We start from the raw sequence: 27,998 nt of genomic DNA, 5'->3' as shown, positions 1-27,998 counted from the left end.
TATTGATATAAATAATCAAGGCATATATATTCAAATGCACATGTGAAATTTATTTAAATTGCCAGCAAACAACATCAACAATCAACGATTTAGTTACTCGGTACGGGGTAAGTTCTCTGTCTGTGTATTTCATACAATGAGAACTTTTAATTAACACAAAGTACAACTAGTGGCCGGCGAAATTAGCAAACCTTTGCCGTTGTTGTTGTTGTTGCTGCTGTTGTTATTGTTTTTTGTGCCTTTTTTTGTTTGCTTCTTTTATAATATCATATAATCAAGCGCAACTAATTGCTAAGTTCAATAGCAACTAAAATGAAATGAGCTAAAAATAAATGAGGTAGCAAATACTAAAATCAAGTTCAAATGCTAGAAAACCCGCTGGCGCTGGCATGTGTGATAAGCATTACGTGCTTGCAACCGTCACTGATTGTCGATAGCCTCTAATTCAATTTATTATGAAATTTTTCTATTTTCTATTAATTAGTTGTCTGTCTGTGTGCGTGTGTGTGTGTGTGCATAAAATACGTTATGAAAAATTTGAAAATAAAAAATTATTCTATAAAAAATGATGCTGCGCTCAAATTGTCAGCTGCTGGCGACACATTGCGTCAGTTTTTGTTGCTATTTATTTTTTATACAATTTGTTGCTTCTTTTTTTTTTTTTTTGCAATTCTGATGGCCGGACGCTATACGCGTGTAAATGTGTGTGTGTGTGTGTGAGTGTGTGCGTCGAAAGAAATGATACAAAAAGCGGCACAAATAAATTTAGTTAGCGACTTTTGATATTGCCGGGCGTATGTGTATACATCACACATATAAACAAATGAGCTTGAATATTTGTGGGTGGTGTTGACTTTGGCATTATTATTAATGTTTTCTCAGCAATAACTTATACTATTTAATGGGTTTTCAAAAAAATGTTTGTCTGTGCCATCTTAGAGGTCAAGCACTTTTTTGTTGCTTTATTAAAATCCATATAATTACCAGCTTCATCTTTTAAGTATAGCAAATATTTTAGATTCCATTTTGCAAGCACATTGAGCAATAGCTATAAGTACTACCAGCCAGTCGTATAAAAATACTCATTTACTTTGGTCGCCAAATCATTTGCCAAGTTGTCTTTAAATAAATCAAGTTATAAAAATGTACGCGCGCTGATTTCGTTTTGGGTTAACGGGGCTTAGCGTTAATAAATTAACGCCCACTCTTTGTATTATTATTAAGTATGAGTACATTATACACTGTTTTTTTTTTTAATCTTTATGGCAGCAACATGAAATTCTATAAAACAAATCAAGGCATGTGGCATATACATACTGTTCTATATACTTACCACACATACGTTGTATGTAGCTGAGAACAAGTTGAGGGAGCGTCCATATCAAAGTTCAAATTAAAAGGAATTCACTTTTTATCAGCATTGCAGCGATAGCGTCGATAAAATAGTTCATTAAAGTCAGCCCAAAAATAAAATAAATTATATTTCACATTGCTGTTTAAATAATCAGTTTTATTGACTAATTGTAGAGTTAGCTAGATAACAAATCCCACTCATCGTTGATTATGCTGTCTAAAATAAAAATATATATATATTAATTAAAAGAAAAATAATCTAATAATGAATCATTTTTTTTTGCGTGTGCTACGAATATTATCAAAGTTTTCTTCAAACGATCTTATCTTGGTCTAAGTGAAGCGTGCAACGCAGTTGGGCATACCCTATATATAGTATACTGCATGTGCTTTTATTTATACATTTCTCTCACCCTCTCTCTCTGTATCTCTCTCACTCACTCTCTAGCGGTGCTGTCAACAAAAGTGTGACACTTTAAAGAGAATACAATTGATTTGCATAATATTTGCTTTAGCAGCTTCCAACTTTGCTATTTGCAAATGCAATATTTGAATAGAGTTTTCTACACACATACAAATGGTGGCCAATATATAAATATATTTGAAGCATATGAGATAATAATATGCCCACTCATCAGCCTCAGCTTCAAAGGCGCGCAATGCTTTGACACACTTTACATTTGTTTACAAAATACAAAATTCTAAAATTGTTCTATGCCTTTGCGCATAATAATCTGTATTTGTTGCTCGCCATAAACAAATGTAAACAATGAGACATTTTTGTGGCAAAGCGTATTGCAAATTCGTTTTATTTGTATGCTTAAGCTTTGGCAATTGGTTCTTGTTGTTGTTGTTGCTGCTGCTGCTTTTAGCGCAGGTCATAACAGTTTCTTATATTTTTCACATGCTCTAGGCGCAACGTTTTTATATTTATTTCTCGTTTAGATTTAATTAAATTTGCACATTTGTGTAAAATATCATATACATATGTTGTCGCTTTCCCATGCATGTGTACGTGTGTATCTGTGTGTGGCAGTTTCGAGGCGTGTCTGCAGCTGTGTGCGTGAGTTTGAGTTGCCCCCCATGTGTCAGCCCAGACGCCTAATCAAACAGCAACAGCAACAATGACAACTTGTGCGGCGACAGCCAAATTTCAGAAAGCCCTCATGCAAAAAGAATATATGTATGTATATAGCATAAATAATAAACATGTGTAATGATAGAGAACGACAGAACACTCAGCTATGAATAATCTTGCTTTGAGTTGATTATAAAAAGCGCAAGAATTTTGTATAAATATATCTATAAATTTTGCAATTATATGTTTGCTTTGAGTTCATTATTGTCTTAGCTATGTTTGCTCTAATTAGCAGCAATGCCACATGCAGCGGCTTAAATATGCCTAATTAAACCTAATTATGCTTAAGCCTTGCATATTCATAAATCAGTAAATCAAATGTCACGAAAGGAAATTTGCAAGTTGAAGGCGCCACAGTAAAATGTAATTCGTTGCTACACAAATGCTGATCATAGAAAGTTAGAACAATTGCATTTTGAAATTAAAATTTGGGCTTGAGATAATATAATTAGTTTCATTCTAATCATGTATTATTTTTCAATTATTTGGAAGCTTGTGTTTATTTTTCATTCTGCCTCAGTGCTCTTTATGCTTCATTCCTAAACGTACTAAACATTTTCTCCACTTAGTTTTCAAGATCGAAATGTTTGAAGTTTTTTTTTCATAAGGTGCATTATTTTGTTTTGTGTATAAATCGTAAATTAAAAAAGTTTAAAAGCATATTAATTGAAAAACACACGCTGACATTTATTAATTTTACAATTTAATTCTGAAATTTACTTAATTAAACTGTACTTATTTTTTTTCGCTTTGACTGATGCTAGCGATTGAGTGGCTGAGAGAGTTGTGAGAGTGCGGAGTGTAGTAAACAAGCTTGGGAATGCCGATGCTTTTGTTTGCCTTTACGCTGTAAAATATTGCACTAAACCATCCCTAAAATATAATTTAACAGCATAATTTCCGTTTATTAAAGGTGTCTAAATATAGTGCAAGGCTGTTGCATGATTTGCGCTTACATTTTTGAGGTAGTGCAATTACAACTTCCGAAGCCTGTACAATTTCCTACTCCTCTGAAGGCTAATCCGCAATTTGTGCTCATTAACGTTGCCATATATAGCGATTATATAAATGCTAACGATAATTGTCGCAACATTAATGGTTTGCTATTTGATGTCATATGACTAGCTCCGGCGACTTGTCAATCGACGAAAGATTTGTGTTAATTTCAAATATACTATTTATTCAGCGACCACCGCGACGAGTATGTAAGCGTAAAATAACACACCAGATTAAAAAAAATATCTCAACATTAAGATCTATTGCCTTACACACGTTGCTACCAACATAAACTATAAATCACATAGCCTCAAATTGATTTAATTTGCCCATAATCAGTAAACACATGGCAGTTCTATCCATTAATCAATATAACAATAAAGCGATTAAAAAAACTCAGCCTTAATAACTTCACCTTTTCCGCTACAATCAAACACCTCTATACACACAGTTATCTACTTCCGTAGAGCGAGACCTCTCACTGCGCTCTGCTGTATTCTCAAGCAGTATGCTGAGCATATGCGCATTGCGCTTTGAGACAATTTCCAGCAACTTGAAAATAAATTGTTGGTATAATGTAATGTGTAAAGAATCTAAAATGGAGATTGTTACTTTTCCCGACAATCTCTTGTAATTTTTATTATCCCGAGGCGCACGCCGCCTGTCAATGCGCCAGTGGCGTAACATTGAACTTGGCATTGGTCCTCAACGCCGAAAGAGACCTGTTTTTAGCCAAATGTAAAGAGGAGTTAGCGAACAAGAAGAACTACAGAGCAGCACTTTTATATAACGGCAAATCTGAGTTATTGTCTGCCGCACATTTGGCAATCAACAATATTATTCAATATTTGACGACAGCATCGTTGATAAGTGAAAATCAACGGCAGTTTACTAATTTAAATTTATGTTGTGCTTAATGATAAAGTCTAAGTTTAATTATCGCTATGTAAACAACTAGAGTGCGATAAATAACAAGACAAGAACGAATATCAATAGAATACAAATGATATATCTTTAATTACAAATTAGAAATAAGAGAAAACGCAACTCCGTTAATACAAAACCTGCGTCTTATTATGCGTTTTTTGTTAGATTCCAAGGATAGTATTTGTTATTTATTTGCTTTTCAGTCGATACACCTTTGATATTTGTGTCTTGATGCCAGCCTGACTACTTAAGATTGATTTCTAACGATTAGTTTTGTCCTGAGGTCCGCTCATTGAGCTGAATTCATGTCATGCTTATTTACCAAATATACTAGAAAATCTGTTCCTTTATGAGAGCGCGTGATATAAAGCGGCGCGTATGTCTAGCCTGGTAGTGGCATAGCAGAGCAGGATGACAATCCTAGTACCAATATATAAAGACACTGACACCACACGACATCACACACAGCACACTGCTAAAGGCACACGCGATACAAAAAAAACAAGAATTTACAACAATAATGACACCCATCAAAGCCCAGTTTTAAAATATATTAACCAAAATTCCGAGATTTACTGACTGTTCTATGCACCACCAAAGACACCTGTAGTGAGTCGTTGTTAGAACCAAATTGCTCTGCCTAACGCCAAATGTATGCCAAGAGAAAGAGGCGTTAAGCAGGACACGGGTCTGTCAAGTTCAGCAAGCGTCTAACGGGAAACTAATTAATCGCTCCATTACTTATGTCAGCCAAAAGCCACAAAGCTCACACACACCACACACCCACACACTGCAATACCAACTTTAGAGATGCACTTATCACACATTTTTCCAGAACCAAAACCAGTTAGCGACAACAACACTTTGGCAAGCTTCCAGAGCGAAATTCTGCTCTAATGGCCTCACGCTGCCAGGCATAAAAACTTAGTTAATGTCCTCCACATGTTCTGCTCCTCTTCTCTTCTCTCTCTCTCCTCGCGTTCTTTCCCTCCTCCCTCTTTTTCTTCTTGCCCGCGTCTCTTCTGCTCTCTCTTTTTGGCTCATCGTCCCTGCGTTAAACTCAGTTTCCACATCTGCGCCTGCAGAGCTTGGCACATGTATGTACGTTACACTCAATGCTAAAACATCCCCGTTTGTAAGCAACGAAAAGATAGTTTTCGCCTAGGAATTGCAACTTATTATTGGTAGCTACAGCTTTTCTTTCTGCGCTTGATGTTCAACGAATCTCCCAGAGGCATCACGAAAACATAAATATCCGCTCAGAGGCCACAGCAAGATATCAGATTGATTACCTAAAATTTGCAGCAGACGTGTACCGGATTAAGTCTAATATGTAAATCTTCACTCCAACCCTTATGCACCCTACTAATGCGAATTTCTATATAGCCAATAAGCTATCCTCCAATTGTGTCCAAATAATAGATTGAAAGGAAAATAATTTAGTTGACAAGCAAGCAATCTTATATTGAAAATAAAATGTATCACGCAATATCACTTTATAAACTTACAATGTTATAAGCTGTCAACCCTATGTCACATGCAGTGCTCATATAACCAACACAGAAACATAATGTAAAACCCCAGTAGACTGAGACTATTTTCTAGTAATTCATCAGCAGAATGTGTTGCAAGACCCCTGTCCGCATATACAGAAAAAAACTAGCTTAACAAAAGCAAAATGTAGCATGCCACCCTAATAATAGGGCTGAGCAAAGGTATAGCAAAATTTTAAATGATAATTGTATTTCCTTAAAATAAAAGCATGCCAGTGAGCAATCACCAAACGCTACGTATTCCTGGATTATAGTTTAAGTAATGCTTATTCAAATAAGAAATAAAGCAGGCAATTTCTACTAGTGGTGGGATGGTAGTAACTGGATGTATAAGCAATGCTGGCGATTAGTAAGCAGTGAACCATGCTGGGATGTACAATATTTATCACAAATAAGTATAAAAGACTGAAATGCATCAAAATTTTACAATTAACTCGTTTTTGCTTATAAAAAAGATTACAAATGAATCATTTAATTTCAAATGTACCGATTATGTTGTGAAATATTTTCTGCATTAATAACTTTACAGTCGTTGATTTAACTATTTATTTAAAAGTAAAGTAGTGTAAGATTTCATTACCTTAACAAAATATTATAAATATTTAAAATTTAAAATATTGTGAGTAGTGCAGTAGTTGATCAATACACCACTGTGCATCTCATGTGCAGAGTTCAAAATGTAATGAAAAGCACCAAAGCCAAGCCAAACAGTTAAGCCACAAGCCTATTTAAGCTGGCGCCCACATTTGCCAGCAATGTTCGGTTTTTGAGCCGCCCACAATAAAATAGCTGGCTTGATGTGTACTTTGTTTGGAGTGCACGTTGCGTATACGCAATGTTTGCAATTAGCTGCAGCGTAGTTGCAGTTGCTTGGCAGCCAATTAATAATATTTAATGCTGACTTTTTGGTTAGGCATTGTGTCTTCAATTAACGCTTAATTAAATACTCTGGTTTGGCGCTGACGTGGCGCCCCTAACCGAGCTAAGAGCTCAACGCTGCGCTGCTCTGGACAACATTTGAACACAATTTAGCTAATTAAGTCAGACGACGTGGCACTTTAATAATGAATCGAACACGAGCTGTGAATTGCAGCTCAAGATAAAATAAATTTAAGATTTTTACGAGGTGAAGCTGACAGCACGTGGCAGTCAACTCACGCACACACATGCATATTAATGCAAACTATTTGCGTATGTGCTTCAATTGTTATATGACACGCTTGTTGTTTGGGGGAAGCCCGCGAGGGCAATAAAACTGAAATATCTGCCTTGAACTTGCAGCATATCAAATTCTGAGCAGCAATAAACACGAATGTAATCATTAATCATGAACACTCCAAGATACACACACATACACTCACAGATACATGTGTGCCTAAGGAACTCAGCCTCAGTTCGTTTGGTGTTTGGGCTTCGCTTTAATCAATTGCCAGCAAAAAAAAAATATGCAAGGTTCTTAAAGTAAATAGCGCTCAATTGAAAAGCAGCGGATACTCACACATACGTACATAATGTATAAGTATTTGTGTGCTGTAGCAGCTTAATGTTTATGCTGGCAACATGTGGCGTGAGCAAAGTCAAGCGCTTGACTCGATATTTGCGAAATTGTGGCAAAAAATTATTCTCATTGGCTTAACTAGCGTCATTCGTTATTCATTCAACTTAATAGTGGTGCATGCAAATTAATAATAATTACTGAAGCAAAATGTTATAGAAATTATTAGCACAATAGCAGCATTTGCTGATTACGTATACGCAGCGTTTGACTGGCGCTCATTAAATTTGTGAACTGCAAGCAGTAAAAGTTCAAATGTAGTGTTAATATTTAGAACAATTCGAGTGTTAAATTGAGCATGCCGAACATAAAACTGATGGCGCTTGAAACGAATAAATATTATTTCATTTCAATTGCAAATTATATATTGCTGGCGTTCAATTTGTTTTTTGTTTTTATTTGAAGTGCGGCCATTAAGCAGATTTGGCATTATTTTAGTGTGCTACTGCAATAATTTCTACAAAACCAGTTAATGTTTATCACGCTCTCTCAGCTATGTGCTCTGCAGTAAACAATTCCAACGACAGCAACAAAAGCAGTATAATAAATATAACAAAAAGTGCACTGCTACACGCGCCAGTTGGCAAAGCCAAACAAAACCAAAATGCGCGGCTTCGTATAGCAACAATGCCTGTCTCTATATTTATTTATGAGTAGTTTTTCCGAAGCGCACTACACTTCTCTCGCTCGCCATTGTTATTGTTGCTTTGTGCGCGTTTTGCTGTTGTTGTTGGGCGGGTCAAACGCGTGGCCGCCTTTAGCTTTCGCCTTTGTTGTTGTCACTGAAACCTACAAGTGGTTGGCGCTATAAAGCACAAAAACAAAACAAAATTCCAAAGAATTTCAAGTGTTATATGCGCAAATTTTGACAAACACTTTGTTTCAACTGAAATTTAGGGCTAAGCCGTATTAGTAAATTAAAGGCAATGCTTGGTTGAATTTTAAACGTTTTTATTTTTACATTTTAGACGACAAATGTCAGATTACAAGCATTTAATAATAAGCAAAGATGCAGTTTTATTTTATTATTATTTATTTTTTATTTATTATCTCTGTTTATGCTTTGGTTATTCTGTTCCGTATTTATTCATTTCTAATTTGTGCTTGGTTTCTCTTTCTCATTTGTTTTTTTTGTACTTGGCTCGAATGCAAAATATTTGTGTGTAAGGAATGCAATTCACAGAAACGACTGCCCCCAAGATTGGCTTCCCACAATGTGCAAAACTTATTAATTAAAGAAAGAAACTTACAAATTTCTACGCGAATTAGAAAAATAAGGGTTACTGTCTGTATAAAAATATGCATTAAAGGGGAGAGTGGGCTTTTATTTTAAAGAAAGTGGGTAAAGTGGGTATATAATATAATATTTTATTATGGTTATTATTTCATATATCGCATAGAATTTCAGTGCGTACTGTTAAGTATAACGCATATATCGTCGTAGTTTGTAGTTCTTCCATTGCATCTTAATCAAAAAATTTAAATTAAATATGTAACAATTACTTTTTTACTCCGCTCATTACATGTGGATAAACTCAAAAGTTCAATGTGCTACAAATATATAACGCATACGCCGCATAGCTCACAAATAATTTTTGAGGTCACTGGCGTTAATAAATTTTAGTTGTTATTAGGCACGCCGCAATAAAGCCAAAAGCAGCTTTTGGCATAAATATTTATCAAATGGTTTATGCAACACACACATAACGCTGCTTTCGTTATGGCTGTGGCATGCCACTTGAAATTAAACCGAAACAATTTGTTCTGCTGCTGCATGCAACTGAAAGATGCAACTATGGGCCAAACTGCCAGTCAACTTTCAACAAGAAAACAAAGAGCATTTAGTTGCCAAGACAAAGGCAATAGCTAAAAGAAAAGTTTTACTAGTTCACATGTGTGTGTGTGTATGTGTGTGTCTGTGTGGGCTTGACATTGCCCTTGGGACATGCTGACAGTGCTGGATACCTAGCACATAAATTTAATGGCTAGCATAGATACATTGGACCGCAGTTTAGTAAATATAATAGATTAGTAGCCAGGCAACCAAAACTCAGTTACGCAGCATTGCATTTGAAAGTATTTTGCACAGAGCTTAGCTAACTTTTTGTTGCTTTGAAGTGCTTTTCAGTTAGAATACGAAAAATGCGAGCATTTTGAGGCACGTGGCAGCAGCAGCAGCAGCTACAGTTGGCTGGAATTTTGTTGCAAATCCTTTGGTGTAACGACAAGTGTCCTTTTGTAAGCAGCTGGCTGCTTCTCGCCTCGCCTCGCTGACTGCGCACAAGCGTGTTAAGGCGAAAACTTTTCTAATTGGAGCAAAGACACACTCAAGTGTGGCTCACAGTTCAGGCAAACAACAAATAGATACATAGCAACTTGTATTTGGGCATTGACAAAATGCTTTTAGGGCAACAACAACAACAACAAGATTTGTTGCATGTACTGTCTGTAACTTACACTTTGCAAGTTCTATTTGCTGTAGGCAAAATCAAAGCAATTAGCTTTTAGTCAGGCACTAATACAATGCAATTAAAAAGGCAGCTAACTTAATTGCATGTCATTTGATTGGCAGTAAGCCCTTTTGAGCTCATGCAGACTACTCAACTATCTCTCTCTCTCTCTCTTTTTTTTGCAGCTGGGTAGGCTGTGTGTGGACAAACAAGTGCTAAGCGCTGCAGCCTGCAACTGGCAGGCAATTTAAGCGCACAGCTGGCGGCATTGGTGGCGGCAGGGGCAGCGGCAGCGGCAGCGGCAGCGACTGTGCAGCGCCATGGTGAGCCACAATGCGGAAATTGTGAAAACGGAAAATGGCAAAAACGCGAGCATTATTGTAACAGCCGGCGGCAATGCAATGCAGCCCATGAAGACAAGCGCAATAGTGTCCACGTCGCTGGATGACTTGAGCGAGCAGGAGAATGGCACAACGGGTAAGTAGCTTTGGCTTAGCACCTACCAAAGCGCGCCTTGGGGCTGTGCTGCAAACTAAATTAGATTCCATGAAAAGGAGAGCAGCTTATTGTTAGTGTGTATTATTTTTAAATTATAACCATATGCTTCAACTAAGTGACGTGCGCGTCGAGTCCTTGGGCAATACCGAAGTTAAAGCCTCTGCCTGGCCTTGGTCCCACCTTTAAAATAAAATTATATTACGCATTGGTCACGTTCTGTCAGCTTAATTTGGGCTTGTCACGTTGATATCCTTTTGCCTTTTGCCTACGCCTCAAACATTTTGTTGCCACGTCGTGCTGTTTTGAGCTTTGACTTATTATTTTAATTAAATTTGTTACATTTTGTATAATTAATACAATTATAAAACAAGTTTATAGCAAATTTTGTACAGCAAGCACTTTTATTTCTTAGTTCTAATCAAAGTTTTAATGAATACGTGAAATGCCGTGCAGCCTGTGCATAGAAAGTGCTTTTAAATATTTAAAAATACTTGCAAATACTTTGATGGGGTTGAGCTGCAAGAAATTATGAAGAGTATGCAAATTATTTCAAGCTTTAATTTGTGACCAAAGACAAAAGTTCAGCAGCAAGCAGCCTCAAGGAAATTGAGGGTGGGGCAAAAGTTTTAGCCGCATGCTCTGGTCTATTGATTGGCCAGAGCTTGAAAGTTTGTATTTTAATGAAGCCTAAAAGACTCTGATGAGCTGCGTACGCCAAGCAGATTTTATTGATTCAAAGTTAAAGCAGACTTTAAAAAAGGTACGCATGAGTCAATGAACAGCTCATGTCTGGGACATTCTTTATTTTTTTTTTTATTTTTTTTTTTTTTGGGGGAGGGGCTACTGACAGCTTAACAACTGTTACAATGAAGAATGAAAATATTTGTAAAACCCAATTAATGGCAGCTAATGAATCGGCTGGATTGTGAGAAATATTACAATAAAAATGTTCGGCCAATATTTTTGTGTTAAAAAAGGACAAACGGGCTGGAGTTGCATTGTGCGCATTGGCATTAATTGATTGATTGACAAACCAATTAATTTATTGAACAAAAGACAATTAATTATTATAGAGCGTATACTAAGCCAAGTACTTAGTGCTTAAATTTAAAGACAACAGCTGTGTGGCAGCAGTTGATGCCATAATTTCTGTATCGTGTGCTTATAATCAAGCAGTGCTCTGGCCTCGTTTATCATTTTGCAGCCTGTCAACGTGTTGATAACCAAATTTCATAGTCATTGGCTTCACAGCCAAATTGTTGTTGTTGTTGTCGTGAGCGTCTGTGGAGTGTTGTTGACTCAATTTGCATTTTAATTCCATTAACATCTTGATGAGAGCTCGACATGCACACCAGCATATACTCCAACCCTGTCTCACACACACTCGCACACATGCTACATATGCTGCTAATGAGGCTATAATATAAATTGCTTAAATTGAAAATAATGCAAAAAAAGTTGAAATTTATGCTGCAAGCGTTAAAGACAGAGCGTATACGCAACGAATTACGTATACGCAGTGTGTGCCACAATGGCTATGAACAGCGCACATATATTTTTTGCTGAAATTGCATATGCAACAGCTGAGCAAGCAATAAAATATATATTTGTTTTATCTGTGTGTGTGTGTGGGGGAAGTTGTATAAATTAACTGTACGACAAACGCATAAATTAGCGAACATAATAAACTTTGTATAATATGCTAAGCTCATTACAGCCGAAAGGAAAACAAAAAGGAAACAAAAGCACAAAGAAATTAACTGTGGCAGCTTCTTTCGATAACATAATTGAATTTTATTTACAAAAAACTGTTGAACTTAAATAGAGTAAGTTGAAAGCATAATTGCATTACTTGGGCTTGTGTGGTCCCAGCCAGAAAAACGACCAGACAATAAGCCAGGCGTATATATCCAGCGCTAGCAAAAAAAAGACAAAACAAAAGTCATTTGGATATTATTAGCAGACATTGCGCATAGCTTACCAAAGGTTACAACCATAGCTACAATATATATAGCGAAAGTCGTTCTCTGCTCCGCATATGGATTTATTTTCTTCGTATGCAGCACTACATTGAATAATAAATAATAGGCCAACATATGCACAATAAACAGCACAAACCAGACTATGGCAAGTAATCTTATTCTCTGCAAGAATGAGCTTGGTAAATAAATTACTCAAATTGCTTAAAACCAATTATGGTACTTACAAACAGTATAGAAATAAGTAAGGTAATGCCACTCATTAACATTATTACCGCATGCGCTATATTAAACCATTTAGTCCATAAAGCAAACGAGTTCGCTAGCAGTTGAAAATTGTGTAAATAGTTACAGTTTAACGTGCAGTTTGCTTACTTCTTAAAAATAGTAAATGATCCACAAAGGTTATTACATTTACCAAGCTCAATAGGACCGTATAAAACGAGGCAACTATGCTGCCCGTGCGAAGCGTAAAGCAACAGCATTTCTTCAGGCACATCTTGTTTAATTACTTTTTATTTGTTGCTACAAATTCTATGCGTTCCCTTACAAATTGACAGCAATTACTTGGCTAACTTGGGCAAGTTTGCAACTTTTTGTAGCATGTCTTGAAAGCAAAAACTGCAGCTATTTGGCTGCCTACGTTGGCACTTTATTTCATTTTATCGTTTTAATAGCAAGTCTGGAATTACAATGTTGCCTTTGTGGCATTTTAGCTGACCATAGAAATTGAAAAGTTTGATTAAAAGCCAGTTGCAAAATGCTTAGACTAATTATTACGTATACGTAACATTAAATTTAAAGGGAGGAGTCACAATCGAGGTCTGGTCCATACATTTTTATGCAACTGTATGAAAAAATTACAGCATTTACTTAACAGCAAGCGCAGCATTCCAAGTTTAATTTGGTTGCTGCAGCTTTAGCTACATGTTGCTGAGCTTGCTGCTTGGCAACATTGTTTCAAACTCTTTAGTTCTGCTTCTAGCCTATCGTAAACGCCTGCGCGCATGAGTTAACTGCACTTTGTTATGTCTTACTAATTTATATGTGCTTCAGTTGTAATTATTCTTAATTTAAGCCTTGACGCTGTCCATATGCCATGTATGATGATTGATTGCAGTATTTATTTATTTGTCGCCAGCAGCAAAGTGTTGATGAGCCATTAAAAGCCCACAGAGAGTGTAAAACAGAAATGAAATACAAATAGCAGAAAAAGTGTTGCCTACAGATTGACAGAGACACATGCACGCACGCATACACACACACACACACACACAGTATCATCTATCATTATTGGGTGTTTGCTTGTATGACGCACACACAGATTGCACACGGTGTGTATTTATAGCGTCTTAATTGAATTTCAATTTTCAATTTCGCCTTTTAATTGAATTCAATGAAAAAGTGTCGATGAAACGGTATTCACTGCTTTGTGTATTGCTTTACCCAGTTCTCCCTTTTTTCTCACATTCTCTGCTTGTTGCTGTTGTTGTTTATTCAGCTGTTGCTGCTGCTGCTGCTGCTGCTAGTGCAGAGCTGCTGGCTATTGATGGCGCCGCAAAATACACACTACCCTTCCCACCCCTGGCAGCTTGAGCCCGACAACATCAGGCTGACTGCCATTGCGCAATTGGCCTGTTGTGATTGGGATTGGCATTGGCATTGGTATTGGTATTGGAATTGGTTTGTGATTGACTGAATAGCTGTCAATTGATTGGCGCTGTAAATATGGGCACAGCGCAGATAAACAAGCCAGCCATTATGTATTATAAATTGAAGCCGATTAGCACTAACTGAGCTTTAAACCAGCGAGGGTAAGTGCAAGTCTTAAAGCTTTTAGCAGCGCACAGGAAATTCCGGTGAGCTGCAACTGCCACCCGCTGCTAATGGACATCGTTAAGGCTGCTGATACTTTTTGTTATACCACATCCTAAGCGTAAACGATGTGCACTTTTTGCTACAAACTGTATTTTAATAAGCGAGCGAGCACTCGTTGGCATAACGAACATGAAATGCGCTAAGAAATTCAGCCCGGAGAGGAATCAGTGACATGCAAATTGAATTTATGCCACAAGCCGCAATCGATTTGCAAATACAAATGCGATTTATTACAGTCATGGATTTACATACAGTCTGACGCCTGCTAAGCTGCTCCAATCAGTGGCACAATCAAAATGTAACTTGCAGCGCCATCTAAACGAATCTAACAAAGCGGCATCAAAGCATCGTCAATTTCAAGTAATATGCATATTTGACGAGTTGTAATAGGCAAGGTAAGCTCAACAATAGCACAGCCATAGCCACAGCTCAGACCACATTTTCACTGTCGAAGCAATTTGCAAAGCGAACACACAAAAAAAAAAAAATTATATATATAACGCATATATATTTTGTTGTACGATTTTATCTGGCGGCACTGTCGTCAGTTGTCAGTGTCGTCATATATATATATAGTATAAGTCTGTGTAGTTCTCATAACCCTGGCATGCAAATCCGCTAACATTGTCTGGATATATATTTTTGAGCTGTCGTGTGGCATAAATCTTGCATTGTATGCAAAACGAGGCTGTGGCTGTGGCTGCGGCTGCATTTCAATGGCGTATTAGTTTCAGTTTCGGCTGCCAATGCTCTGCTTGTGCCACATTTTGTGGCATAATGAGCCAGACAGCTCTAGTTGATGCTGCCACAAAACAAAAAAAATTGTCTTTCCACACAGTGTAGTGTGCTCTTCACACATATTGCCTGCCTTATTATGCATGCAGTTTGCATTTCATTTGAATTTCCATTTGGCTGATGGGTCTTACACCTCGGCTAAAGCATTTGTCGCCCCCCCTAACTGTTGTACACCTTTTCTTCCGCATGAGCTAAAAGTGGCAACAGCAAACTTTGCAATAAAAAAAAACTACCTCTAGTAGCTAGAAAATGGTGGTAACAAATATCATTTGAGTTCAACTAACAAATTGGAAAAAAGAGCAAAAATGTCATTGTATGCGGATGTGCTTTGTCTTTTCTCTTTGCCCGGCCATTATTTGAAGAGAGGGAGGGCGAGCGAAACAAATAAACTGTGAGCATGTCAAAGGAGGACTGAAAGACATTTGCAAAATGGCCGCACATTGCCAAAGAGAAACTAGCAATGTACGTGAGTTGGAGATGCTTTTGTGCTATTTCCTGTTGCCGTTTGTTAAAGCTGTCTGCCTGCCCAGCACAGTGGGTAAAAGCTTAATAAATTGTGCTGCTAGCTCCATTGGGTTATCACAATTTTTATGCACAACAAGGCCCATCGTACATATATGCATATCAGCATCTAATCTTTGGCAATTGGCAAGTGGCATGCACTGCCATTGGCGTGTGATTGTTGTCACGCTTGAAAAGCTTTCGACTGCATCCTGATTAATGCGCTGTCATGTCATCTCTCCCTGACACGCACGTTCTGCTGTCATTACCAGCTGATGCTGTTTGCCTTTTTTTTTATATTGTTTCAGCTTCAGTTCGTGTGTCCTGTCAATTTGTGAAACTGTGGCAAGGCCAGCACACAGCCTGGTGACAGCATTTTGTTGCGCTCTATTTTGTTGGCGAGGCAGCAATTAAAACTGATTGTTGCGCTAAGTAAAAGCTCTTTGTGATAAGTCAACTCTAAGCTGTCTTTAAGTAAGTTTCTCTAAAATGCATTGGCCTGCCACGCATACAAATTGAAGTGAGCTTAGGACATGCTCTATGTTGGCCCTGTCTGCTCACAGGATGTGGGCACAGGATGCCACGTAGAGCTTGTAATACCTGTCTCGACTTCAAGCACGTAATTTATAATGTTGCAGCAGGTGGCGGCAATAGCTTGAATACAACATGTGGCATTTAAAGTTGCAGCTGGCCTTGAGGCGATTTTTGCTTGTATTTTGTTGCATTTTATGCAGAGCCCAGTCACACGTGGCGTATGTGCAATACATTTGTTAAAAGCATTGCATAGTTCCAGGCGTCAGCTGCTGCCAAAAACGAAATTCAATTTCCGTGTGCAGAAAAATGTTGTTAAATCGTTTTTGTTTTCTTGTACATTTCCCCATTTAACACTCGGCTACAGCTTTTTGCTTGCCAGCTTGCATTTCGAGCAGTAAAACATAATTTATTTGTAATTATTGGGAAGAAGTCGAAACACGAAGTTGTTTTTTTTAAAGATAAATGCGAAGTATTTGACGAGTGGTCATCATTCTCTGGCAAACGGGGCACTTGCATGTGGTGCGTAGAGCAGCCCTAATGCAAGCGCTGCAAAAGACATGACCACATATAGTGGTAGCAGGTTTACGTTGACGCACGCAATTCAAACACACTGGACACTTGTACGCTTCTACGTCTGCATTTGCATCCGCTTCAGCATCTGTACTACCAACTGCAAACGCATCTGCATCTCTGCAATCAGAACAAGCTGCATCTTCTGTAAATCTCTCTTGTGCTGGCTGCAAATCAGAGCTCAACAATGTGCTGCTCGCACGACGTTCAACATTCACATTGGCAATAGGCATATCCGGCGAGCGACGACGGTAGCCGGCTGGCAACGACTGTTCTCTTGGGCGTGTAGCTGAGGCACTTCTCAAGGCAGAGCCGACAAGTCTGAAATCCATGTTAGTCGAGCGATTCTCATTGTTGATCAAAGGCGTAACTGCAAATAGCATGTAAGAGAGTTTACTGAAGTGTGTCTGCATTACTTACGATTTTCAGCGCTGAAAAACATTTGCGTCTCAATGTTCTCGCAGTCACGTTGCACTTAATAACAAATTAATATTAAATTCAATATTTGTTAAAGGCAATGTTTGCTTACTGCGTGTTAATTCCGCATCCATTTGCTTGTAATCAATCAAGCCAGGCGTTAAGCCTTTGTCCTGATCCATGGTATAGAAACTGCTATTATGACGCAAATTGTTGCTCAGATTATTGTTTCTATGTCCCAAACTGTTGCTGTCGTAATTCTTGTACAGCAAGCTAAAATAACGATCGTCCTTCAAGCAAAGCTCTTCAATAACAGCCGAGCTCTCCATAGCCAACTGTGGAAATGCAGGGTGAGAGGAAGAGAGCGAAAGAATGTTTGTTAGAGTGCGTCATTAATTGTCTCTTGTTGCTTGTTGCTCTAAGCGTTCATGCTTTTATCGTTATTTATGCTGCCTGCACAGTGGGACAAATACTTTTGGTGCAGCAGCTGAAACTCACCTGCGGCGTCTGGGCGCCATGTGAACGGCGTGCAGAGTATGTTAATAAATTATTTGTAGTATTTGAATCTCCGTTCAATCTAAACATGTTGGTTACCAGAATTTAACAGCGATTTATATATATTTAATATTATTTGTATGTATATGTAGGCAGCTTTACTCAAACACATTTGACAGGCAAATAAGCATTGGTAGCCATTTTGAAGTTTGATTAAATGCCTGCTCGACGCATCTGCAATTCAAATAAAAATACTACAAATAATACCAAATCTTGTTAATGCCCTGTCTACGCCCACTTTAACACTCGACATGCCGTGACTGTGGCTTTCATTTTAAGAACAACATGACATCAAATCTCATCTAAAAGCTTTGCAGTCAAAGTCTTCTTCGATACTAGCACTGTCAATGTCGTTGCCACCTAGATGCGACGCTTGTTTTATGACCCGCAGCGCAGCGCCAGCGCAACACCGAACGCACCTTGCAGCCGCAGCAGCAGGGTTGGCGTAAACACATGAAAGCATCTGTCATCCTTTCACACGCACACGCACACGCACACTGTCACTGTCTATGCATGTGCATGTGTATGGGTAAAGAGACGCTTTCAGTTGATGTCAAAAGAATTTCTGTTTGATTGCAGAAAATAAACAAGCGCTGGCATTCACTTTATACGCATGAGTCTTTATGCGAGGGTTGCTTAAAAAGTAAGCTGCTTATTGAAATTATTATATTTATTGCGGCCATAAGCCAACCTCGTCACTTGTGCAGAATGCTGATGTCAAGTTTATACGTTTTGCAAAAATTTAACACTTACTTGCAGCCCTAAACTATGAACGTCTATCCTTAATGCGTCTGCTCGAGCTTGTGCTTCCTTTTCTCATACATTTTTATGCGCTACCGCAACAATAACAATAATAAATCTCATATGCGCACACATTTATTAAAAAGTAATGCATTTGAAATCATCTTTATCGCTGCTGCTGTAGCTGCGGCTTGATTTATGTGCGCTAACACGGCTTTAGCGACATTGTTGTTGATTTATGAATGTCATAAAGATACAATCCTTTGGCTACATAACGCATACGCCATGTGGAGCTGAGCTACTTGTACTTCAATTAACGCATACATGACGCACTTAAGTTATATTTTCTTTAATATGAGCTCATTTGTATCGATTTATCTGTCTATAGTCGCATTGCTCGAAAATAAAATCAATGCACAGACGCCCCCGAAAAGCAAAATAAAAACATCAGGAACAGCATTTAAGCAAATAAACAAACACACGCACACTCACACAGACACCTGCTTTGTTGCTATAAATATGTTTACTCGCCGAGTATTATGTATGCTTTTAGTCGGGCCAGGTAGTATCTGTTTATCAATGGATTGTGGCCATAAATAAATCAAAAAAGGCTTTTTAAAGCCGCCAAACTAGCTAGACACATGGCTACTACTAGCAGTCTTTTCATAAACAATATAAGCATTTTATAAACACTTGCATATATACAGTGAATGTTTGCAAAAGCGGCAGCAACTGGTTTAAAAGCTAAGTCTGTCAAACTAAGCATTAAGGTGCTATACGCCTCACGTGCTCATTATTCGGTGCAGCGCGTTATGCGAGCATTCACTGTACCCGCACGAAATTATGTTTAATGTGCTGTGCTTTTATTTTTGACTTGATGTGGCAGCTTATGGCTTAACAAATTGTTTTTGTGCAAATACGAGACAGTTGTATATGCTTTAATACTTCCTGATCTAACTCAACATAAAACACATTAGTTATAATTTATCACAAGCTAAACTTTGAGCTGTTAAGACTTTTGTTCGTTTCTTAGGGCTGTCCACAGTTTAACTTGCAGCTAAATATAGGTCAAGTTACAGCTGTTCGTGATTTCACAGCTCCAGAACGCGCCACAATTAGCGTTACAACAATTGTGGCTCAGTTCACACGCAACAGCTAATGTTACAAAGCACTTGACTGACTGTTATATTTATACTTATTTATTATTGTTTTCTTCAGCTGAGGATATACACTTGAACGATTTGTACACACGCTATCGCCAGAGGCTGCGCAAGTCGCTCTTCAGATCCGGCCTGTTAACCTCGTTGGTGGCATGTGTGGTCTCCATTATAATTGGCGTCATTTACGAGCAGGTAAGCGCCACACCTGCCACAAAAGCCAAGTGGCCTTATTCATTTATATATGTGTATTGATTTACAGCATTTGCTGCAAACGCTGCTGCTGGCTTTGGCGGCGCTTATCTCTGGTTCCATATTGACGGCCCTGCAGTTTCCCGCGGTGCTGAGCTCGCCAGCTGCCGCTTTGTCCTTTGCCATTGTCACCACATTCTCGTTGGGCACAATTGCGGCCATAACTGGGAATAATCTGGCGCCGCTGCCAATGTATGCATTGTTTCTGGTAAGCAAACCGCGCCGGCTGCTAATTGAATTTGAAATTAAGATGTGTGCTTGCATTTGCATTAGGGCATACACACCATGCTGCCCATATCCTGGCCGGTGTCGGTGGTGCTGGCATTGTTTATGACTGCCATACATATAGTTTATAGAATTGGCACAAGTGCGGATTATGTGCCTGATTTGCCAACGGTAAGTTGCAAAATGGAAGCCAAGGCTACACTAATTAGTCGCCGCACAGCTGCGAGCCCACTTAGCTTAAGCCATTCTATTTTATAACCATACCGCACAGCTATTCGGCGAGATTGTAATGCTGGCCAGCGCATCCGTATCAGGTCTCTACTATCGCATTATGTCGGATGCTGCACACAATCGCACCGTTGATGGCACACGCACCGGCATTGAGCAGCGTGTCAAGCTTGAATGCGAACGGGAGCAACAGGAGCAGCTGCTGCTCAGCGTCATACCTGCCTACATAGCAGCCGAGGTAAGCTGGCCAAGAGCGCATCCCTTGCCTGTAACTTAACACGAGTGCTTTGTTTCTACTTTGCAGGTTAAGCGCAGCATTATGCTCAAAATGGCTGACGCATGTCAGCGAGCTGGGGGCCAGGCGTCTACGTCAGCTACACGATTCCACGAACTGCACGTGCAGCGGCATACAAATGTTACAATACTTTTTGCAGACATTGTGAACTTTACGCCGTTGTCTTCTTCACTAACGGCTAGCGATTTGGTCAAAACCTTGAACGATCTTTTTGGGCGCTTCGATCAAATAGCACAGGTAAATCGTGAGCGATAGATCGATAAGTTGCTCATTTATCGAACTGGGTCGAAGATGATGAGCGAAAGACTTAACATAACATTGCGCTGTAACGATGTCAGAACAAGCGTAGTAGCTAATTTTTTTTAAATTTGCATATTGCAGGAAAATCAGTGCTTACGTATTAAGATTCTTGGCGATTGCTATTACTGTGTATCTGGTCTGCCCATCTCGAGACCGCAACATGCCAGCAATTGCGTCAACATGGGCCTGCAAATGATCGATGCCATCAGGTGAGTGTGTCAGTGTCAGTGCACGTGGGTGTGCAATTGTTGACTCTATGCAAGTGTGCGTGTGTGTGTGTGTGTGTGTGTGTGTGTTTGCCATTGGCATATGCCTTTGACACACTGTTTACTGTTTGGTTATGTGTGGAAGTGTGCAAGTGCCGCAGGGTAAACATTAATGTTGCAGCCTTCAGCACTTTGAAGTGCTTTATATCAGGATAATCTACACACATGTTTGGGTGTGTGCTTGTGTTCACTACAAATGCAAACAGCACAATATATTGTATATTAATTTAGCTTCAAGCTAGCCTTGACTTTTTTCTGGTTTGAGTTTTCACTAGCTTTAATTGCTTAAAAGCACCTTTTGGACTTTCGCTTTACGGCGTCCATTAAAAGCGTATTATGCAATAAAAAAGTAACAGCAACAAAAAAATAACATAAAAACAACAAAAATAAAGGAATACAATAAGCGCACACAATATCGACACAAAAAGCCATTTTATTACATTGCTGAAATTTATGCGCCAAGCGCCATGCTTGCCGAGCTCAAAGCTCAAGCGTTTCATTGCTTAGCCATGCTATGTGCCCTAACCAAGAGTACTTTAGCTATGTAGCTCTCCTTTAATTTGATTTTAGTTAGACTTTACAATTTATTTTACTCGTGCAACTTTAATTTACAGCGTATTTTATATTCACCTAAAGTAAATTTGGTTTACCTTTTTGTTTTTGCGGCATTTTTTTTTACTTTAATATATAATTTTTTATTCAAGACACTTGCACACATTTCTATTGTGTTTATTATATTTTTCGCTGGCTCGCCAGCTTTCTTTCAATTCATTTCATTTCAGCATTCTTTTCATTTTCATTTTTTTTCCTGGCGCTTTACAAACTCTGGCCAAGTTACTTTTCAGCTTTTGTTTTTTTGTTTGGCCTGCCACTTGTGTGTGTGGCAAGGTGAAAGTTTAATTGTGCAACGCAGCAGCTGCGACAGCGACTGCTGTGCTCTTTTTTAGTTTAAATTTGTTTGCATTTTTCTTCCTTGACGTTGTCAGACAAAAAGGCCCTGAAAAGTAGGCAATAGTTTTGTTTCTGCAACTTGTAGCAGCGCAAGGGCAAACAAAATACGTTTAAATACAGCTCAAAGAATGGGCAGACAGTTGCTGACAAATTAAACATATGTATATATACATGTTACTGCTCATAAAAAGAAGCTTAAGCACAAGGACTCCCTTGTGATTTGTGTGTTTGTTTTGTGTTGTGTTCTGTTGTCGCTTTGTTCTAAGCGATTTGCTAGCGTTGTGGCTCATTTGGCACACAGTCCACAGGCAAATCCTTGTTTACGTTAATAACTCAAGGACTTGTTTAGTCTAAAGGCGTTCCGCACATGTCCTTATTCAAACTGGACAGCAACAGCCTACGACGAGCTGCCCTAGAGCAGCCAAAGCTTGAGCTAACCTGAACTGAACTTGGTCGTATGTTGTGTTTTATGCGCCATAAAATTGTACTCGTTATACAACTAGTTTGCACACAAGTTAGATATATGTATATATAAACAATATATATGCGTGAGTGTGTGTGTGTGTGTGTGTACTTAGCTGTGCGGCTTTCATTGTTTGTGCTCAACCCTGTATTCATTTTTGCTTTCATTTCGTGGCAGACACGTGCGTGAGGCAACCGGCATAAATGTTGACATGCGAATTGGCATTCATACTGGCAACGTACTCTGCGGCGTCCTTGGCCTACGCAAGTGGCAATTTGATGTTTGGAGCGATGATGTTACACTCGCCAATCACATGGAGAGCGGCGGCGTTGCGGGGTAAGTGCTGAACTAAAAGTTAAGCAATATGTTGCTGACGCAACTTGCAAGGTGACAACGTTGCAAAAAAAAAAAAAGAAAAGCTACGGGTTGTGCTCTACACTCAAGTAGTTGCCACAAAATGTTGCACGGCCACTGGCTTAAAGTTGAAGTGGCCAATTATGAAGGGATTTTGCTTTAGTGCTTGCTAAGTCTCTGCTATTGTCAAGCACTTATATTTTAAATTGTGCGAAAAAAAAGCTTCAAGCCCAAATACAATTAATTGAAGCCCAACAGATTTAAATTTAAATTAATTTACAATCTATTTACTTGCTTATATGCAAATGAATTATATTTATGAATAGACAGTCAAATAATCGACATTTGTCAGAGTCTGCAATATCAAATTTTTCGTTAATCCGCACACAGTTAGGTCGCAATTACATGTAATTGAATTGAAAAGCTGTTCAATGAGCTGTGAAAAGCTAAAGCGGCTTTAACATGATGGGGCTTCGGGGCACAGACAAATGTATAAAGATAAAATAGGCGCAGGTTTAGCAGACCAAAAACAAATTTACATTTGATTAAACAAACAAATGTTACGTATACGCCAAATACTCATACGCCATGCTGTTGCTTCACAGACGCGTGCATATTACAAAGCAGACTTTGGATTTTCTGGCCGACAAATTTGAAGTGGAGCAAGGCGAGGGCTTCAGTCGCGATTCGTATCTGGCGGATCACAAAATCGAAACGTATCTTATTGTGCCGCCCAAGGTGAGTTTGCTCGCTCTGTCTGTTTTTAAATTTAATTTCATTTACTTATATTTCTTTGGCAGCCCGCTTATATGCAGAGTGTGCCACGCGTTGTCGAGTGCATGGAGCAAACAGAGTCGACGCCAGAGCCTGCGGCTAAGGAGGACGGCGATGCCAACGAGAAGCTGCTGACCACCGAGCACCGTTCGCCCACAAAAGCTGTGAACGCAGAAAGCGTGGCTGAGAAGCATTCGCCCACCTCGACACACAGCCAGGAGATTGCACTGCATGCGCCGCTTACCTCTGCTGCCTCCATGTCCATCAAAGAGCTCTCGGAGGAGGAGGAGGAGCATGCGGCTGCGGGCGACCCACTATTGGACAGACATCAGGAGCGCGATACTCCCATTGTGGCATTGCATCGTGGCAGCGGCGACTCGGCTGCCTCGGAATCAGCACCCAAGTCTGTCGCACTGTCATTGCCAGCCGATGACTTGCTCAGCATGAGCGGCAGCGAGAGTGGGATCTCCAACAGCGGTGGTCCGCCGGTCACTACTAGCGTTGCCACGCCCACAACAACAACAGCAACTAGCAGCATGGGCACTAACAGTTTAACAGTAGCGGAGGCGCCTGAAAGATCACGTCGTAAGCTTTCCGTGCAGGGTAAGTTTAATTTTTTTTCTGTTGTTTTGTTGTGCAAAACTAAAAACTCTATTGAAAATGCTTGGAAAACTGCAAAAAGTTAGCTTCCTTAAGAGATTTACGCTGAGCTCTTAACTTTGGCTAAACTTTTGATTGATAATAATAAAGAAATAGTAGTGCAACTTTCAAGTTTTCAACTTGCGCAATGACTTATTTAATTTGTTGTTGTTCCAACTTCAGGTCTAATGTCCTTTGCCGACAGACGCCGCTCGTCGGGCGCCTTTGTGGAGGGTCGCAAAATGTCCATACACAGTGGTGAAAGTTTTCGCAGTCATGCGGGTAAGTCTGCTGGGGCAGCTGGGGCAGCTGGGGCAAGGGGCACGTAGCTCATAAAACGCAACAGTTGAAAATCACTTTCGCAAATGAGCTCAGCTTGTGCATAATTTTTATTTTTATCGTCGCTTGTCGCAACTTTTTGCATCGTAAATTTTGATGCCAGCGTCCGACGTCGGAGCTTGGCCTTTTTATGCTGGTTATGCTGTGGCGCAGGTGGAACCGACTGGACCACAGACAAGGGCGATGTGTATTTGGCAATTAAGCACCTTTGACTGACAGCTAAGCTCAGGCATCTGCTGTTTGTGCCTGTGGCTTGTGAATTTCCATAAAGTGAAGCTCAATTTGCTGACAAGTTGTTGCACAAATTTAAAGCTTAAAATTTGTTTTTCCATATACTTTTTTGTAGGTCATGTCACACGCAATCGTCCCTCGTCCAAGATGACCAAGTATGTAGAGTGCTGGGGCGCCGATAGACCTTTTGCCAACATAGCGGAGTCCAAGCTGGTGAAAAACATTGGACTAGCGGTCAGTATGTGCACACAAGTGTGTGTGTGTCTGGAAAAACACAGCACAATATTAAAATCAAATTTACAATTTGGCCCAACATATAATTGAATTTTGTTGGGTGCCCCAAGCTGGCGCACTAAACTTTATTATAAATCATCTGACTCTCTTTCTCTCTTACAGAGCATAGCGATGATTGAATCAAATTTATTGCCACCGGAGCGTAAATGCTTCAATTCCAACTTCTTGGGACCTCCCACAGAGCTCAAACCGCTCACCATGTGGTACCGTAATACGCCCAGGGAGGCCATGTATCGCGCTCAGCCGGATACGCATTTTCGCTTCGATCTTATATGCGCTTTTGTGCTCTTCTTATCGCTGGCCGTGGTGCAGCTGATTGTCATTGACCTGTGCGTAAGCCCAACGCAGCTCCAGAGTATACATTTTAATTCATTTACTTTCTAATAGCAACTTGGCTCTGCTGGGCTCCTTGCTGGCCAGCTTCATATCCTTGGCACTGTTTTTGTATTTGAGCAACATGTCAGTGCCGGATATGCATGCCTCCAATACAGATCGCAATGGTCCGGGACAGGTGGTGGCCAGCAGTCGCTATCTGCGTCTGGCCATGTTCATTGTGGTCAACATACTTATCTCAGCCTGTGCAGTATTTAGCGTGGTAAGTAGCTGCAGTTAGTAGTAAACTATTTATGCTTAGAGTTTGCTTCCAGATCAACTATTCACTGCCGGATGAGCCTGAAAGCTTTGCTGCCAACAATAGCAGCCTGCTGGACATCAATGCCACCAGCAGCAGTGGCAACATTACAGTGCTGGAGGATATGCAGCCCTTGGAAATAGCTCATGCCATACCCAAAGCTCCCATCTTTCTCTGCTGCTGCGCCGTTAGTCTAGCGGCCATTTCAGCTTTTTTGCGCTCTGGATTTATACTCAAGTTGATAACCATGCTGCTGGCCTTACTTGGCCAGATGATTGTGCTGGGCTACAGCGATCTCTATGTGCAGTATAATCTGCTTAATCTGCACGATGGACTGCGCTTGGAGGTGAAGGGCTTTCTGCTGTTGCTGCTGGTGGTCGCCATACTGCATACGCTGGATCGTCAGGGCGAGTATGTGGCACGCACAGACTTTCTATGGAAGGCTAAGCTTAAGGTGGAACAGGAGGAAGTGGAAACCATGCGTGGCATTAACAAGGTAATACATGCACGAATTGCTTAAGTCAATTTATTCAAGCTTTGCACTGAACGCTCGACAGATTTTGCTGGAGAACATTCTGCCAGCGCACGTGGCAACGCATTTTTTGCATCTAGAGCGCTCTACGGAGCTTTACCATGAGAGCTATTCCTGTGTGGCGGTGATGTTTGCCTCCATACCCAACTACAAAGAGTTCTATGATGAAACGGATGTCAACAAGCAGGGCCTGGAGTGTCTGCGCCTGCTAAATGAAATCATTTGTGATTTCGATAAGGTAAAGTTGAAGGTGTTTTGTAATTTATATACTTAACTATTTTTGCTCTTAACAGTTACTACTCAAACCCAAATTCAGCGGCATCGAAAAGATTAAAACCATAGCTAGCACCTATATGTGTGCTTCGGGTCTGAGACCAGGCAAAGAGGATGGCGCTACTGTAAGTTGCATTCAGCTGACTAATCAACTTGATTAATTTATGTTTATTTCTTCAACGCTTACTAATTTCTGTAAATAACCTTGGCTTGGCATGTACTAAACAGTCGCGTAGCTTTGCGGTAAGTTCAGCACAAAAGTTAACTGTTTGTAGCTTTAATATAAGCTACAGTATCTTGTTTACTGCTTAAATACCATTTAAATGCTGCTAAGCAGTTTTAATTAAGCATCAACCAAATAAAAAAAAGGCCAACCCAAAGCAAAGCAAAGTCAAACAATCTCATAAAAAAAAGGGACAGCTAAATGAGGGTTTGCCTTTTGGGTGTAGGCTGGGATTAGCCCCGCATACGCTCAATTGGTTTAGTTTCCGACCGAAATTCAATTCAGTTAACGGCACTAGCGTTTGGGTAACTTTTTGTCTTTTTTTGTTGCAGGATGAGAAGCGCACGGAGGAGCACAACGTTGTCATATTGGTTGAGTTTGCGATAGCTTTGATGTCCATATTGGATTCAATAAATCGCGAGTCGTTTCAACGCTTTCGCTTGCGCATTGGCCTTAATCATGGCCCGGTCATTGCGGGCGTTATAGGCGCCCAGAAGCCACAGTATGATATTTGGAGCAACACGGTGAATGTGGCCTCACGCATGGATTCATGTGGTGTCATGGGACGTCTGCAGGTAAGACCGACAGCCGACAGGGCTTTTACTTATTAAAGTTGAATAATAATTGTAATTTGCTTTTGTGTTTGCAGACAACGGAGAATACAGCAAAGATATTAATGGCCTCGGGACACTACGACTGCGAGTGCCGTGGCCTCACCTATGTGAAGGGCAAAGGGAATCTAGTCACCTATTTTGTAAAGACACCATACGATGGCAAATTGTAATTTCCATCAATTGTTGTTTCTGTTTTAGTTTTTAAAATATGTTTAGGAATTGTTTGTTATTTATTTTTTGCAGTTAGTCTTTAAGCATTTTTAATTAGCATTTAAACTCTGTTGCAACTTAGCTTTAGCTTTAGTTAGTGCTCTAACTTAATTGTTAATTAGCAGGATTTGTTGGCTCACCTAAACAGCGAATAATTATGATTAGTAGTTACATAGTTAAATACATTCAAACTATTTACGATAGCAAATTCTATATCCTATAATGCAAATAATCCCACCCACAAAGTAAAATTTTAAAAACAATTTTAATGAATATTTAACTAACTAACCATACATTAAAGTTATAA

General features: G+C 39.5%; 2 protein-coding genes across 4 annotated transcripts; one reads left to right on the top strand and one right to left on the bottom strand.

Moving 5' to 3' along the window:
- Window positions 1-5: 5 nt before the first annotated feature.
- On the top strand, window positions 6-27,715 carry LOC108600651 (adenylate cyclase type 2). 3 transcript variants are annotated; one of them, XM_017988346.2, is made up of 21 exons: window positions 6-107; window positions 10,158-10,449; window positions 19,659-19,792; window positions 19,860-20,057; window positions 20,123-20,245; window positions 20,346-20,540; window positions 20,607-20,834; window positions 20,979-21,106; window positions 22,755-22,913; window positions 23,537-23,669; window positions 23,732-24,308; window positions 24,528-24,626; window positions 25,030-25,148; window positions 25,311-25,537; window positions 25,596-25,803; window positions 25,856-26,335; window positions 26,397-26,609; window positions 26,665-26,769; window positions 26,873-26,887; window positions 27,200-27,442; window positions 27,517-27,715. In XM_017988346.2, exons 2-21 carry the CDS (start codon window positions 10,293-10,295, stop codon window positions 27,649-27,651), a joined length of 3,876 nt encoding a protein of 1,291 aa, XP_017843835.2. In that variant the 5' UTR covers window positions 6-107; window positions 10,158-10,292; the 3' UTR covers window positions 27,652-27,715. The 3 variants fall into 3 exon arrangements, with proteins under 3 accessions (XP_017843835.2, XP_017843837.2, XP_017843836.2); XM_017988347.2 differs by having other exon boundaries at window positions 82-100; XM_017988348.2 differs by lacking the exon at window positions 26,873-26,887.
- On the bottom strand, window positions 16,533-17,806 carry LOC108600652 (maker747). Its single transcript, XM_017988349.2, has 4 exons — window positions 17,643-17,806; window positions 17,257-17,479; window positions 17,148-17,201; window positions 16,533-17,097 (listed from the first exon to the last, which is right to left on the bottom strand). Exons 1-4 carry the CDS (start codon window positions 17,727-17,729, stop codon window positions 16,610-16,612), a joined length of 852 nt encoding a protein of 283 aa, XP_017843838.2. The 5' UTR covers window positions 17,730-17,806; the 3' UTR covers window positions 16,533-16,609.
- Window positions 27,716-27,998: the final 283 nt, after the last annotated feature.

Source organism: Drosophila busckii, chromosome 3L (assembly GCF_011750605.1).
Source record: "Drosophila busckii strain San Diego stock center, stock number 13000-0081.31 chromosome 3L, ASM1175060v1, whole genome shotgun sequence".
In the NCBI taxonomy this organism is placed as follows: domain Eukaryota; kingdom Metazoa; phylum Arthropoda; class Insecta; order Diptera; family Drosophilidae; genus Drosophila; species Drosophila busckii.
Note: the sequence above shows the minus strand (reverse complement) of the source record. Positions and strands in the feature narration are given on the sequence as shown.